The sequence below is a fragment of the Accipiter gentilis genome, chromosome 7 (genome assembly GCF_929443795.1).
Source record: "Accipiter gentilis chromosome 7, bAccGen1.1, whole genome shotgun sequence".
In the NCBI taxonomy this organism is placed as follows: Eukaryota; Metazoa; Chordata; class Aves; order Accipitriformes; family Accipitridae; genus Astur; species Astur gentilis.
This window is the reverse complement of record NC_064886.1, coordinates 15,438,067-15,453,301: the sequence shown is the minus strand read 5'-3', so window position 1 is coordinate 15,453,301 and position 15,235 is coordinate 15,438,067. Positions and strand designations below refer to the sequence as shown.

At 56.4% G+C, this 15,235-nt stretch overlaps 2 protein-coding genes across 2 annotated transcripts; both read right to left on the bottom strand.

Moving 5' to 3' along the window:
• Window positions 1-610: 610 nt before the first annotated feature.
• C7H12orf76 (chromosome 7 C12orf76 homolog) lies at window positions 611-2,658 on the bottom strand. The gene is made up of 2 exons (XM_049807050.1): window positions 2,517-2,658; window positions 611-2,355 (listed from the first exon to the last, which is right to left on the bottom strand). Exons 1-2 carry the CDS (start codon window positions 2,623-2,625, stop codon window positions 2,270-2,272), a joined length of 195 nt encoding a protein of 64 aa, XP_049663007.1. The 5' UTR covers window positions 2,626-2,658; the 3' UTR covers window positions 611-2,269.
• Window positions 2,659-3,681: 1,023 nt separating this feature from the next.
• Window positions 3,682-11,638, bottom strand: LOC126040630 (sodium-dependent serotonin transporter-like). Its single transcript, XM_049805343.1, has 12 exons — window positions 11,551-11,638; window positions 9,753-9,887; window positions 9,379-9,598; window positions 8,955-9,093; window positions 8,508-8,642; window positions 7,731-7,834; window positions 6,906-7,467; window positions 6,432-6,563; window positions 6,184-6,283; window positions 5,865-5,965; window positions 4,581-4,748; window positions 3,682-4,094 (listed from the first exon to the last, which is right to left on the bottom strand). Exons 1-12 carry the CDS (start codon window positions 11,636-11,638, stop codon window positions 4,014-4,016), a joined length of 1,965 nt encoding a protein of 654 aa, XP_049661300.1. The 3' UTR covers window positions 3,682-4,013.
• Window positions 11,639-15,235: the final 3,597 nt, after the last annotated feature.

Here is a 15,235-nt window from a genome sequence, read left to right as displayed (position 1 = left end):
CAACTTCTCTTTCCAAGAAAGTTTGAGGCTTATGTAGGAAGGGAGAAGCTCAGATTTACAAATAGCTGTAGTTTGTTCTAAAACTATAACTAGCTTCTTAAATTCTTTAAATTGATGCTGTTTCCATAGTGTCACTGCTATTTGTATCTGTTCCTGAAAGTGAGGCTAAGCAGGGGAAGTTTTTTGTGCTTTTGGAATATTTTTTCAAGTAGGTAGGCTATGTACAACAATAATCCATGATGTGCTTAATTTGGAAATCCTTACGCTACTTCGGCTGACTTTAGATTCAAAATAGTCTTCATAACTGAGTTAACTGAACTTTTCCTGTTAAAGTCTGCTGGGGACTACACTACGCTTGCAGGCTGAGCTTTCATTTTCAGTTTACTGTTAACAGTTCCTTGCTAATTAACATTCATGAAAACAGGGGCTTCACCCAGCTGTTAATATCACACTGCTGTCCTGCCCCTGTTCCCTTGCCATTGAAAGGGGGTAAGAACTGTAAGATTATTGGAGGTGGGAAATGGGACTGCCTCATCCCTTCATACAGCTGACTTAATAACAAACAGAACATCCATGAATAAATAAGAGAGTCCTGGGTTGTTTACTTAGCTTTTTATTTGTACAAAGGGACATAGCAGGGAGTGAAGAATGAACGCAAACAAGAATGCTGCTCCCAGGAACTCGGAGCTGTAGCTGCAAGCTACAGAATCCACCCTCCTGTGAACAGCACCCACCTATAGGCCAAGTTTTATATCAGATGAAGGGCTAAGAAAAATCAGTGATAACAGGGCCAGTAATCAAAATGAAAAGGACCAGAAAGCAATAGAAGAGTGTTACCTTGCTTCCTCACTTCTGTTTCACTTAGATTAGCAACTAGATCTGTTCTAGGCCAGCCTCCTACTGTCACTTTACTAATAGAGCAGCAGCAAAGAAAATCCCCCATTGCAATGAGAGTGGTCAGTGTCCTTTAAAACAGAGTGAACAGAAAACATGTCAGATGCAGCATAACATTTTAGAGAACGAGTCAACACAATTCTTCTAGAAGTTAAGTTTTAAAACACTAAATAAATTACTAGCCAAACATCCCTATGTTAAATACCAAAGTAATACTTAATAAGCAAAATCCAGTTACTACTCATAGCAGTGCAACACAAAATAGCAGCATTCATATGCAAGTGTGATTTCAGTGTAAACCCTTGAATTCATTACTGAAAATGCATAGAACAGGTCTGTCCGGAGCTTAAACACAACGAACTTCCAGAGAGCCTGAGCCCAGCAGTCTCGAGCATCTGCCTGGCTTGCAGACTTTTGGAGGCTCCTGTTTCCAGTAGGACAATAACCTGCTCGGGAGCACAAATCCACCTGCAAAGAGAGGAGTGCTCAGCACAAGCTGGAAACCCTCGCCCACTCCCCAGTTTGGAACAGGTTCAGCATGGCAGTTTTGGTGCAAGACTTCTTGGGGTTACCCAAGAGTTAAAGCAAATAACATGAGGAATGACAAGCCTGTCCCTGAACAGCTACACCAGATCTGTTCATGCTTCAGTATTTCTGCTCCAAGGTAAGCACGTACCAGACCCCCACAGCTGCAGTAGGTGGCTGAGCTTTTGCCTTTGGACTGTATTTGAAGGCTGTACTACAAACCCTCAAGATTCAGCATTCAAGCAAGGAACCAAATTAATCAGAAAGCAAAACTAGATATGGTGTAATCAAGTGCGTGGGCCTGCTCGTCAGACGGCGATGTCGGTAGCCTGGCTTGGTTCTTGTGCCGACCTGGAGGTTTGGTTCCCCGGGCACTGATTGGAATGGGCATCACGGCTGGTCGAGCTCCCCACAGCCTCCCCAGGCTCCAGGTACACACCCCCCCCCGGGATGCTCTTGAGTGCATCGTGTCGGATCAGCCTCGCTGAAACACTGCGTTTTGGGAGGAAGGTGTGTTGCTACAGACCCTGCTCAAACCCAACCGGGTTTGCTGCGGAAGCATTCCCGGGAGGTCCAGGGGTCAAGTTTGCGGAGGACTGGGGTGTGATTTCCAGCACCCGGCCATACTGTCATCGAAAGTGACGTCACGATGGAGCCGCCGATGTCGCGTGGATGAAGAACCATTCCCGATGGAGCCACGCAATGTTGCGTGGATGAAGAGCCGTGCCTGCAACATCGGGGTGTCCCCGGTCGCGGGCGGGGGAGGTGGTGGGACGGCTGGGTGCCAGGTGGGAGAACCAGGCGGGACCAGCAGCACTTCTCCACGACGGACCCGCCGGGTCCCGCTCGGTTACCGCCGCCGGACCGGCTTGTAGACGCAGACGGCCATGAGGATGATGGTGAGCAGCAGGGCGCTGAGGATGCTGCCCAGCAGCACTGCGGGAGGAGGGAGGAAGGCAGGTTAGGATTTGAAGGCGCCCCCCACGACACTTCCCCCAAATCAGCTTTAAAAAAACCAAAATAACAACAACAACAACAAAACCAAACAAACACTGAAAAACAAGCAGAAAGGTGCCCGCCGCCCTGCCGCTCCTTACCCAGGTTCTGCTTCTGCAGCACGGCGTAGGGCCGGCTGCGCTCCCCCGGGCCCGGGGCTAGCAGGGCCAGCGCCGCCAGCGCCCAGCCCCGCACCGCCGCCAGCACCATCGCCGACCGACAGACCGACCGACCGACCGACGGACGAACCCCAGCCTTTGTGCGCCCGGCCCGGCCCTTCCTCTTCCTGCCGCCCCGCCCCCCCGGCAGGGCCCGCCCCCCCCGGGTCAGCCATCCGCGGGGGGGGACCCAGGTGCCCGCCCCGGGGCGGGGGGGGTCCCTCCAGCCCTGTGTTCCCCCCCAGTCCCGTGTCCCTCCCCCAGCCCCGCGCTCCCCCCAGCCCTGCCGTCCCCCCCAGCCCCGTGTCCCTCCCCCAGCCCCGTGCGTGTCCATCCCCCCAGCCCCGTGCCCCCCCCCCCCCCCCCAGCTCTCCCCTGTGGTGTTCTGCAATCACCCTGAAGGAGAGCGGGAGCCGCCGAGGGGGGCAGTGGGGGGTCCCCGCCGCAGCCCGGCACACGGCTGAGATGCCGGCTGGGAGCTGCCGCTTTGCCTGCGCCGAGGTGAGCGTGGGTGCTGGAAAGTGTTTCGTGGGCCCAGCTAAGCGCTGAGAAATGGTGAGGCCGCGTCGGAAGGGAAGCGACGTTACTGGGAAGCCGCGACAGGCGGCAGGTGGCTGGTTCACACCAGCGCCAGGGCTGCTTCACCCTGATCCCGATATTTGTTTGTGAAACGAGATCTGTGAAGGTCTTTTCTTCTTCAGATGCCAGAGCCCGCCACTTCTCTCGCCCCCCATCCTCCTGGCTCAGCAGAGCTCCCGCATGGCAGGGCCAGAGCCCGGACGAGGCAGCAGGAGGGACCAGCCTGCCCCGCTGCAGCAGCGTGGTCCCGGCAGCCACCCGAGGGGCCACGCAGTTTCTCTACTGGACTTTTTTCTGCTCTTTGCAACAGGAAAAGGTGTCCGTGTGTCAGGACAGCGGCAGCCCCCCTCCCCCTCCGCCTCCCCCAGCCCAGCCCCGTGCTCTCAGCGACACCACGGCGCTTCGTGAACGCAGCACGGCGAGCTCCGGCTCCTCTCCCTCCTCTGATCTAACAATTGATATCGGCTTTATTTTCCACGTCACTCACGGCACAGCTAAAGGCATGCACTGCTCACGCCGAACAGGTTTGCGCAGCAAGGTCGCGAGCATCTCTAAGCGAGGCGTGCTCACGGCTTGTACCGTCGGACTGCCGTCTCTCTGCAGCTGCGCCTCCGTCTTCACAGGGAGTCGGGGTTCACCTCCAAACCGGAGGAGTTTGGCCCCTTTGCTTCCAGCCCACGGGACTCAGCGGAGGGTCCCGTTCTCCCTGCTGTGGATCAGAGGTTTTTCCTGCCCGCAGCGAGAACGGGGTCCGGTTTGCCAGCACGTGGCTGGTGGTGCTGCTTCCGCTGAGATGCCAGGACACGACGGGAGCTGGCGGCCGGGGAGGTGCCGCCAGCATGTGCAGCCTCTGGGGGAGGGCTACAGGACAGGTGACATGCACACTGTGTCTGCTCGGGGGTCTCGTGGTTTTTTCTCCGGCCAGATGCAGACGGCGAGGCGCTGGAGGGTGTAAGCAGGCAGGAGAAAAAGGTAATGGGTTTCCTTCCCGCACCGGGGCCTGGTGCCACGGGCAGAGCTGCCTGCCCTGACTTGCCAAAGCCATCCCCGCCGAGACCTTGCTCGCTGTGGGGCCGTGGCCGTGTCAGCCTGCAGCAGACTGCAGTGGGCAGGAGGTGTCCTGAGAGGACGGGGACGGTCTCCTGCCTCCAGGGCCATTGTGGATGTAGCCCCACTGCCTCCTGGCCCCACCAAAATCACAGCTTCAGAAATATGATTTAAAATGATCAGGCCATCAGCCATGTCCTTCTGAGCCCTTTTCCAGGCAGCTCTCCAGGTGTGATTTAATTGCCACGTGTACGAAGATGGTCAGGTGGCATCAACCATCTGTCCAGCTCCCCAGCCCTGGTCTTGGGCTGACCCACGTGGGGGTCCTTGCCCAGTCCCAGCCCGTGCATGGGCCGCCGGGTCACCCACCCTGCTCCTCACCTGCTTGAGAGACCCTGGTGTCCAGACGAGCTTGTACACCATGTAGAAGGGGATGCAGATGAAGGATGATGCTTCTATGAGGTACCCCACTGAGATGCTCCACTCGGGGTACTGGTAGTCGAAGAGCGTCAGAGGTGGCTGGTCCAGGAGGGAGCTGATAACTATGAACTGTAACAACGAAGCGGAGGTCGTTAGGGAAGGATGCTCATGGGGCCAGGCTATGGCAGGACATGCCCCACTGCCTGTCACAAGCAGCACAGGGCTGTACAGCCCACAAAACCCATGCGCACAGAACATGGGTGGCCAGAAAAGCTCTTTTGGGATGGCCGAGCATCCCTGGCAGATGAGCCCGTTGGTTCCCCATGGAGAGCCAATCAGCTGTGACATCTCCCCAGCCCTGGCACTGACCCGGCTCATCCCGAGGTTAACACCGCCCGCGTCCCACTGCCACCGCTGCTTTCCTAACTGCAAAAGGCCAGCATGGATGTTGCAGTGACATTTCCCAGACTGTCAGCCCTCGCTAGGCGTGGGCTGGGAGGTCTTCGCCTAACAAACCCCACAGAGCCGGTGGCCTGCGAAGGCTGCACGTCCGCGTGCTGAAATGAAATCATTTGCTGTCTGCTTTGATTATAATACTTCTCTCTTAATAACCTGGGCAAAGCCCTTAGAGCTGTAATTAATCCTCACAAGGCCTCTTCTCCTACAGATCCAGTGAGATTAGACCCCTGTGCCTTTGCAGACGGCAGCCTTTGAAGTGCCGGGGAAGCTGGCATTTCAAAGGGGACAGATCCAGCCTGGCACGCAGCACCGCAGTGCCATGAGAGACGCAGCCGTGGCTGGCCGTACCAGCACGAGCGTGGGACGCCACAGACCAGGAGGATGAAACAAGGCTGCATTTGCGCCCGTGTGAGCACCCAGCTGCCAGCTCCCAGCTTTGCCTGGAGCTGCAGAAGAGGCTGGAAAATGTACTCCCAGCTCGCTTTTCTGGTGAAACCCACTGTCCCAGGGGCTGCAGGCAGCTTGTCATTGCCCATGGCTGGAGCAGCAGCATAGGGAGCCAGCAGGGAGGGCTGGCATGAGGTCCTACAGCCCTGGCCAGGACCCTGGTCCACCCTCCTGGCAGCTTGTTCACCCCATGCAAGCGAGAGGGGAGTAATCAGTGGCACAGGTTCCCAGAGAGCTGGGCAGCAGCAGCAGCAGCTGGCAAGGGAAGAGCAGCTCCCCTGCGGGGTCTTCAGAGGGAGGCTGACGGCCTGGTCTTTATTTCGGACTGTAGATACTCACCGCCAACAAGGCAGGGCTGACGGCCACCCAGCACACCTTCCAGAACATCCCCGGAGTGAAGCCCAGCATGGCTTTCACATCGTGGGAGAACCTCTGTATCCCTGCCGGAGGAGAAAGCCGTCACGGCCCCAGAGACCCGTGGAGGATGTGGGTACAGGGACGTGGACATGATGCCCTCTGTGCCCCATCCCAGCCTTGCCAGGAGTCATCACATACATGCTTCTTCCCCCAAACCCCTGGGCATTTACTCAGGTACCTAAGGTTAAATACCCCTGTAGGTGCCTGTGGGATGTTTTTCATAACAGAGGCAGTTTCTTACCATAAAACCAGGAGACAGCTATCGTTTCCAGTAGCACCACCGCCAGGATTGAGCAGCCAGCACCGAACTCCTCCAGCAGCTTCACCACATAGGCTCCCCCCTGGAACAGCACAACAGAGGGGAGGGTGGCTGCAGACCCCGTGGGGGTGAGGAGCAGGTCTTCAGCAAAGTCCTGTGCCAGGGGTTGTTGGAGAAACAAGTAGGTGTGTGGTGGGGACGGGAGTGGAGCGGTGCCCAGTGGTACTCACGTAGGTGAGGGTGCTCAGGGAGCCCAGGAAACAGACTGTGATGAGGCCGAGGACGAAGAGCTCCCGTCGCCCGGCCAGGACCTGAGGGTACTCGTCCATCACGGCCGTGATCACAGCCTCCAAGCCCCCAAACTGCAAAGGAAATGCCAGTATGAGGCAGAGAAAGGAGTTGTGGGGCTAGTCCCATTCTTGGAGAAAACCTGCTCCCTGCAAGCTTCCATCTGCCCGTGAGCAGAGTGGTGACATCCCATCTTATCCCCTCCCTCCAGGGTGTCCATCCCCTCCGATGGGCTTTGGGGGAGGCCAGCTCAGACCCACTGGAGATGATGGTGCAGCGCTCCCTCTGTCCCCACGCTCAGAGAGCTCGGGCAGGCAGCTCTCCTTCCCGAGGCCATAGCTCCCTTGTCACCCTGCTATTCCCCATGGGACACAGCCAGCCATTCCCAGTCCCTCGCACTCAATGGAGTACCCTACCGTGCTGTCCAGCCCCAGTGTTATCATCATCAGGAAGAATATGATGGCGAAGAAGGTGGATCCCACCATATTGGCAATTGCTTCGGGGTAGGTGATAAAAAGGAGGCTCGGCCCTAGGAAGGGACACTGGTTTGGTTTGCCATTCCCCAGCTGCTCTGGCACAGTCCTAGGTGCTGGCAGCAGTGGTAATGCGCGTGGGGAGGATGCCCCAAAGCCGGAGCAGCTGTGCCTGGCCCTGGCTGAGATACAGGGGCCAGACACCTCGCTGTCCTCCGCTCCTGGGAACTGCTCCCAGGCACAAGCCCCCGTGCCCCGGCAGACCCCAGGGCCAGCCATCACACCATCCCCCCTCAGCCGCGATGGGCACACAGAGCCCAAGGGGAGCTGGTCACCGCCGGGCCAGGATGGAGCAGTCGTGCTGGAGGGAGGCGAACCTTTGTCTCTCGCGACATCCTCCACCTCCACGTCCCTCATCTCGGCCATGTAGCCCAGCACGGTGAAGATGACGAAGCCCGAGAGGAAGCTGGTGAGGCAGTTCACGGTGCTGGTGATGAGCGCGTCCCTGGAAAGCAGAAAGCAGGGAGATGTGTCCTGCAGCAGAACCCCCCCCCTCCAGTTCAGCGCTTACCCCAGCCTGGCTGCTCTGGTCACCTGTACTCCCACTGGTTCCCTCTCCTGGCCCCACATACCAAAACCATCAGTAAAACGGGGAAAGATGCTCAGCCTGCAGCCACAGGGTGCAGGAGCTGTTTGGATGTGGCTCCGCTGCAGCCATGCCTGGTGCAGCCCCCGTGCCTGCCGGGACCCATGGCTGTGGGAGCTCACCGGTAGCAGTTGTTGTGGAAATGGTTGTAACTGGCCAAAGCAAGGAGGACACCAAATCCAGGACCCAAGGAGAAGAAAATCTGTGCAGCAGCATCAACCCAAACCTGGCAGGAGAAGCAACAGTCAGGCTGGAGAATGAGAAGACAGGAGGTCCTTGAGACTGGGAGGTGCCCCGTGGCATGCCCACCCCATGGCACAGGGATGGGGTCTGTGTTGGCACATGCTGCCAAACCTCCCCTTTTGCCTGCCTCATCCCCCTATGAGATGTCCTGGGAGCAGGGGAGCTGCTGTGGGACAGAGGGAGGTAATTTCCACCCTGAGATCCTGTAGCAGCAGAATTAAGCAACGGCATCTGTGCTTACTCATACTCATGCCTGGAGTGGGAATGAAGTCGAGGGGAGCCCCAAAATCCCCATGCCCAAGTTTGGCGCCAGCAGTGCAACCCTGATTACCTTTAATGAGAATTCTCAAGTGCTGCCTGGTAATTACCCACAGGAAGCCTATTGTCAGGCGGGGGGGTGGGGGGGGAAAGAACAAGACACAAACAAAACCCAGCAGCAATGAGATGGGTGATTCAATTATAGATTTACATTTCCAAGAGCCTGTCCAGGGTGCCTTGTTTCTGCAGGAACAAGGGCCCCATCGCCCTGCGGCTCCAGCGGTGGGACCAGATGTGGGCAGGGATGGGTGTGTGTCCCGGGGAGGGGGTCTGGGTGCTGCCATCCCTGGGGTGGGGGGCAGCCAGAGCCGGGGCAGCACGTCCTGCTGCGCACTCACCGCGGTGCTCAGGAGCTTGCCCCAGTCCGGGCGCAGGTAGAAGATGACCCCCCTCCAGGCGCCGGGCAGGGTGGCCCCCCGGACCAGCAGGACAAGGAGGACGACATAGGGCAGCGTGGCCGTCACCCACACCACCTGGAGAGAGGCAGCTGTCAGCCTGCAGCACCGGCAGGGCTGCTCCACCAAGCACCCAAAAATGCCTGTGTCGGGCACGGCTGGCTTGCTCGTGCCTGCCTGGGGTGGCCGAGGGGTAGGGGTGTGGGGAGGAGGCAATATCCCATGTTTAAGCAGCCAGGGGAGATGCAAGACCTCACCAGGGCTCGGTCCCTCCTGCCTGAGCCTGGCTGTAGAGGGGATGCTTGTGTGCCAGGCTGCGAGCTCCCATGTGCCCACGGCTCCGGCATTTCTGTGCCTGGGAAGGGCTGGTGCTGGAGCCCTCTTTCTTACCTTCCCGGAGGTTTTCACCCCTTTCCACAGGCTGAAGTAGACAATGGTAAAGATGAGGAAGAGGCAGAGGAGCAGCTGCCAGCGGACGCCCCCCACGTCATACAGACCCCCAGACTTCTGGATCTCCAGGACCTTCCTCCTGTGGGCAGGGACCCCCGTGGCCGGGGAGGGTGTCTCAGGCTGGCACGGTGCTGCTGGGTCTCCCCTTGCAGGCAGCCGGGCAGCGGGCTCAGCCCTGGCCAGGCAGTCCCACGCTCACCTCTCCCCCAGCACACCAAGAACAGGGACGATGAGCTCCCCAAGAGCATCCTCGCGTCAGAGCCTGCTTCCAGGCACCCCGGTCCTGCTCCCCGTGCAGCAGACCCGAGTTCCTCCACAGGAATGTCCCCCAGCTTAAACACACCATGCACATACGTGCACTTACGTATAAAACTCTTCAGCAGGGGACCTGGAGAAGTTGGTCCAGGTCACATTGCTTCTCCCAAAGTAGTTGGTGCAGGCCGGTGTGTTCCAGGGGTTGTCGCAGCTCGCCCAGGGCAGGGTGCCCGAGAAGGACGAGTAGAAGTAGTAGAGAGCCCAGGCAATGATGGTGTTGTAGTAGAAGGAGACGTACAGGCCAATGATGCAAATAGCAAAGCCGATGCCTGGGGAAAGAGGGGGCCAGACTCAGCAGCCCACGTGGGTCCAGCCCTCTCTCTGGCCCCTGGAACGTGGCTGCGGGGACCTGCATGGCCCCGCTCACCAACACTGCATGGCCCCAAGTCCTCAGCGGTGGCCTGGGGCTGTGGGGGCTCTTACCTTTAAAGATGGGGCAGATGCGCTTCCAGATGGGGATGGCGCCCGTCCTGTGGAACTGCCCCAGGGCCAGCTCCATGTAGAAGAGGGGCACCCCTCCGAAAACAGCCATCAGTGTGTATGGGATGAGAAAGGCTCCTGTGGGGCGAGGAGCAGAGCAGCAGTGACCACCACGGCCCTGCGCCGGCCGGCAAACACAGGCAGGCTGCGGGTTGGGGGATGCCACTGCCGTCCCTCCCAGAGCTGCAGAGATGTGTCACAGAGGAGCATGGATGAGGGATTTGGGCGCGTGTTTGTAAGATGCTTTGCAAACTATCTGTTCAGAGGGGCTCATGGGTGTCAGGACCTCGGTTGGTGTGCCAGCTTTCCGGGCTGCTGCGTCAGTCCCCACTGCCATCCCAGCCTTCACTGGGGAGGGATCATTTGGCTGGGATGGTACAAAGAGCAATACAAACCATCAGGGTGCAGAGGACAGGGCACCAAGCACCTACCAGGTCTAGAAGAATTTTGGAGAAAATCCTGCTGAATATGCACGGTCACCCCAAGACACAAATAATTAATGCTGTAATCTGCATTATTCATAACAATGTCATCTTTACCAGGGCTACACTTGTACCCCATGGAGGTTTTGGAACTGGAGCTGCTCTCTGCGCTCGTCAGAATAGCCCTGTTGGGATTAGTTAATTTAACCCCCACGGCTCCTCTCTCCGAGAGCCCTCCACGCACTCCACCCTCAACCCCTCAAGGGTTTCTCTTCTAGGAACATCTCCAGCTGATGGGTAAGCCCACCACCAGCCCAGATCAGCACTCCTGCTCTGCGTGGACCATGGCTGTCCTTTCCAAGAGCTGCTGTTTGAACTCCTCACCCTCCTGTGTGCATGGTGGGGTGAGGAAAGCATCTGCCTGAACCACATCAATGAAGAATGGCTAAAGTTTGCTCCCAGTCCCATAGGAGTAAATCACAAATAACTGCGCTTCAGTGTGGGCACCTGGGATCCATGTTTTAGCCTTGAGTATGGTACTAATTATCTCCTTCTAATTTTCCCAAGCATTAGAGGACGTTACCCAAATGCCGACTTTGGCAATTAAATCCACTGTGCATTTGCAAACAGCACAAAATTTTCATTCCTCATTTTTAATTTTCATGCAAGGGTTTTTTTCTACCCTGCTCTATTTAAAGCAATTCATTTAAATGTCATTTACTCAAGGTTTTTTTCTTCGTGGAGCTTTTGTATCTTAACTTTCTGTTGATCGCTCACAGGATTGAACACCCTGAGCCCTGTGTGGCATGGGGCTGAGCGTCCCGGGGAGCTGGGGCTGCTCTGTGGGGTCCAGCACTGCCGGCGGCATGGCTGGGATCTGCGGCAGGTGGCTGGGATGCTTGCGAGGATTATTTTAAAACATGAGCCATCAGAAAGGGTTGCTTAAGTCACAAGATCTTAAAGGGTATGCACCTCCCACCCCAAATTTACAGATTCTTAATCTTTTTATGCAGTTTGGACCAAGCTTATTTTCTCTTTGTGACCCTAGAGCTGCTAACGCACCTCTAATCATGCTGGAGAAGGAGTGAATGACACCAGGGAAGGAGCGAAGGGAGTAGGATTTTGAATGAAGAAAGACACAAAAAAGAAAAAAGACAGGTGTCAGGAGAAGTTGGGTCAGTCTCTAAACCGCCCTGTCCAGAGAGGAGCAGCTAGAGACAAAGAAAGAAAAGAAATAGCGAGTTTTTCAGCATTGGAAAGATGAAAAACAGATTTCTTTTCTCCAAAAGAAGATTTAAATAATCTAGTGGTGTCCTTACCCCCTCCGTTTTGGTAGCAGATGTAAGGGAACCGCCAGACGTTGCCCAGATCGACGGCGAATCCGATGACCGAGAGGAGGAAATCCATTTTTTTGCTCCACTTGTCCCTGGGGTGGCTTTGGGGCCCTGGGGGCGCGGGGCTGGCCATGGGATCCAGGTGGGGGGCCGTGACTTGCCGGGGAGGGCTGGCGGTGGGTGCCGGGCAGGACTGCTCTGCCATCCTGCCGCCCTGGTAAATCCTGCAGGATTCAGGCTGAGTAACTTGGGGAAGGGAAGGATTTTTCTGTTGCTGATGACAGATCCGAGGAGGGGAGGGTCAGGCTGACTGCGCTTCCCCACCTCCCGCTGGAAACCCACAGCACCGAGAGCAGCCGGCAGAGAAACCCATCCTCTGATCAAAGGCAGGAGGGGGGAGAGCAGTTTTCCGAGCGCAGGGCTGAGGACCAGCCTCACCGCATGGGTTTCTGTCCCCTATGCTCCCTGGGTCTGCACTCGGGCGGGTGCAATTTGGGGTTGGGGTGGGGTTAGTGAAAGGGAACTGTATTTGCACACAGAGGTGGTGGTCCCTCCTAACAAATAGATATTTCTTTCTCCTTGGTGTATTTTGCAATTACTGCTCTGCGAATGATGACACCAGACCCACCAAAGGCAGATGACCGCTCATTCTTGCAGGAGAAGCAAGTGGCACCCGGAAATTTCCCCCTGGCTGGGAGGCAAGTGCAGAACACAAACCCAACCGGCACTCACTGGGAGCCCACCAGACCCTTGTGGGCCGGGGGCATCTCTGTACACTGCCGGGAGCCACAGAGCTGCCCAGTTTAAGTCATCCCGCATTGCCCCGTCTGTCCTCATGGACTTGCTGGGTCTTTCTGTAGCGCAGGGGTGTGAGTTGTTGCCACTCAGAAGTGAAGTAATTTTTGCAGCTCAGATATGACCAGGGAGGGGATGGCAGTATACCGAAAGCCATTGTTCTCTTCAGTTTGACAGTTAAACAGCAAATTTCATTGCAAATGAAATGTGGCTGTGAAGGCTTACAGCTGGGGAAGGTCCCTGCATCTCACCCCCAGCTGCAACACGGGGGCTGCTGCCGAGCTGTGGACACATATTTAGCTAACGGTCACAAGAGCATTCCAGACACCTTTAGAAGGCCTTGAACAGAATAAACAAGAAGACAAAAATAGAGAGATGCCAATTAGAAGAACACAGGTGCGCATTCCACGATAAAGGGAACTTGGCACAAACAACCTCAATTTTGCAGTTTATCTTGACCAATTAGACTGAGACAAGTTTCGCATGTTTTAGTTAGTATAACCAATTATGTCTTATGTTTATGCGCATGTACAGTGTTGATATAACCAATCATTAAGTGTAACTAGGCGCGTGGACAGTGCGTGAATAATGTGTGTAACCAATAGTAAAATAGCTAAGCGCATGTACAGATGTAACCAATGTATAAAATGATGTCTGATGCTCTAGTAAAGGGTCTTCAACTATGATCATATTGATCTGTCATTGAGTCCATGATTATGCTCCCGCACCGAGCGAGCCTTTGCCGGGAGCCACCGGGTGCTCCCAGGGCTCCAGGATGCTCCAGCACCAGCATTTGCAGGCACCCTCATCTTTAATTAAAAGAAACTACAGAAGAGATCAAACCAGGAGCTGCCGTTCTTAGGTTAGCAGGTTGCTGTGACGACGTGACGCAGCTGCCCGGCGTCTGCTCAGTACGGGAAACCTCTGGACACTGTTAATCCTTCAGGCACATGCATGGAGACCTGTTAGAAATGTCCAGTTAAAAACACTTCTCTTTCTTTTTTTTTTTTTTTTTTTTTTGTGTGTGTGTGTCTGATCCTGGCTGCCTGGGCTGTTGGATGGGAGCAGCTCAGGGGGCTGATGCCAGTGCCCGGTCAGACGTGCCAGTGCCCGGTCAGACGTCCCAGTGCTCTGGGTGGCTGCGGCAAGGCGGCAGGAGAGGTTGTGCCTCGGTGGGTTTAGTCCAGGCTGTGGTGGCACAGTCACCCCAGGGCTCTGCCAGGGAGCATCAGCCCACCAGCTCCTCGCCTGCACAGCGTGAGCATGAGAGTCCTGGGAACAGGATTTCTTTTGTCTTAACTAGCTATCCCTCCTTGCCCTCCTGCATTTGGCTGCCCCGCCTGTCCCCCCCTTGCTGTGTACCCCCAGGTGTTCCCTGACCCAGAGCAGTGGATTCCCAAACTGGGGTGCCCAGCCTGGAGCTGCCCCCTCCCAGTGGGCAGTGATGGGTGATGGATCTGCTCTTGCCACCCGCCAGCAGGCTGCACTCGGCATAGCTTCTCCCTCTCTGCTTGTGAAATCATCATTCGTTTTAACACCTCTCATTTGAAAATGCAACAATTTTCTGCTTGGGGTTATACGAGGAGGGACGGATTACAGGTCTTTGCACGAGCTTTTCTCTGAGCCAAGGGGTTTAGTTGGAGGGTGTCATGCTGATTCCACATACTGGTCCCTGCACTGGGTGGGGAGCGAGTGGAGGTTGGGGGGTGCCCGTCAGATCCAGGCAGAGCCCCCCTGCTCCGTGAGCACGGATGCACGTGGCCTTGCCGGGCTTTGCCGGTGCGGCTCTCTGCCAAGCTGAGGCCTGGCACACAGGTAAGGGATGATTAATCTCCTGCGGGTTTATATGGGATTTGTGTCACTCCTGGGGCCTCGCAAAGCCGTGAATTTCAGTTGCAGGCCTTGTAATACGGGTGCGGGCACAGCCGTCGGAAATTAGAGACAAGGCTGTACTCAACTGCTGGGGCTGCGGGGGGCTGGCAGAGGGGCTGCAGTTGTCCCTTGCTTAGGGATGAAGGGGAGAAATCCCTGCTGCTGGTCTGGTCTGTCTGAGGAGGCTGCTGGGGGGAGCAAGGTTTAATCCCCACCGACCAAGGACCATTTTAAGAGCATAAATGGCAGAACAGAGACAGCTGGTGCCATAGCAACTGTAAAAAAAACAATCGCTCTTTCTCTGTAGCTGACCCTTCTCTTCTCCGGGTAGTTTACATGGAATGGCTTGGTGTGCCGAGTATGGAGACCCTCCTGCACCCCGGCCCTGCTCCCTGCTCAGGAAGCCTCAGCAGATGGGCTCAGAGACTCTCCCAGCCCAGACGGGAGGAGCCGGCTACGCTGGTGGGGGGGTGAGAGGTGGTCTGCAGTGGTCTGCAGTGGTCTGCGGTGGTCTGCGGTGGTCTGTGGGGAGCAGGTCCCCCCACAGCATCCCTCAGTGTGGGGTGACGGGCTGACACCACTTTCCGGGTGTGAAGCAGCAGCTGTTCAAACACTGGCATCTTTTTAAAACTAAGCTACTTGCTCTCCTGAAGAGCCTCTCCTTTTCTGCACGTTGATCTTTTAAATTTTATGAGGTGGGCTTTGTACTTGCACCTTGGGCAGATCTGGGCATGGAGAAACGGCACTAGCCAGGCATGGCTATAGCTATTCCCAGAATAGCTCCAAACCAGAGCTGCATGGTGGTTTTGCAACACAGGTATGTGCAGCCTGCACCTTGCCATCTGAAAGCTCCCTATGCTGAGGCACCGACCAGTATCAGTTTCCCACCCCGCCAATGCTGCTCCGCTCCAGCCAAGCCGATGTGCCACGCTGTCAGTTCGATGCTGCTGCTGCCGTTCCAGCAGCTACCATCCCTGACAGATATCCCCCCCGGGGTCCTCAC

Excerpts from the sequence above, each read along its gene's own strand:
- C7H12orf76 (XM_049807050.1), bottom strand. The coding sequence starts at position 2,625 with ATGGTGCTGGCGGCGGTGCGGGGCTGGGCGCTGGCGGCGCTGGCCCTG. Across the intron at positions 2,356-2,516 it reads GCTGCAGAAGCAGAACCTGG|TGCTGCTGGGCAGCATCCTC; the intron begins GTAAGGAGCGGC and ends CTCCTCCCGCAG.
- LOC126040630 (XM_049805343.1), bottom strand. The coding sequence starts at position 11,638 with ATGGATTTCCTCCTCTCGGTCATCGGATTCGCCGTCGATCTGGGCAAC. Across the intron at positions 8,643-8,954 it reads GGGTGAAAACCTCCGGGAAG|GTGGTGTGGGTGACGGCCAC; the intron begins GTAAGAAAGAGG and ends GCCTCTCTCCAG. Across the intron at positions 7,468-7,730 it reads TTCCACAACAACTGCTACCG|GGACGCGCTCATCACCAGCA; the intron begins GTGAGCTCCCAC and ends TCTGCTTTCCAG.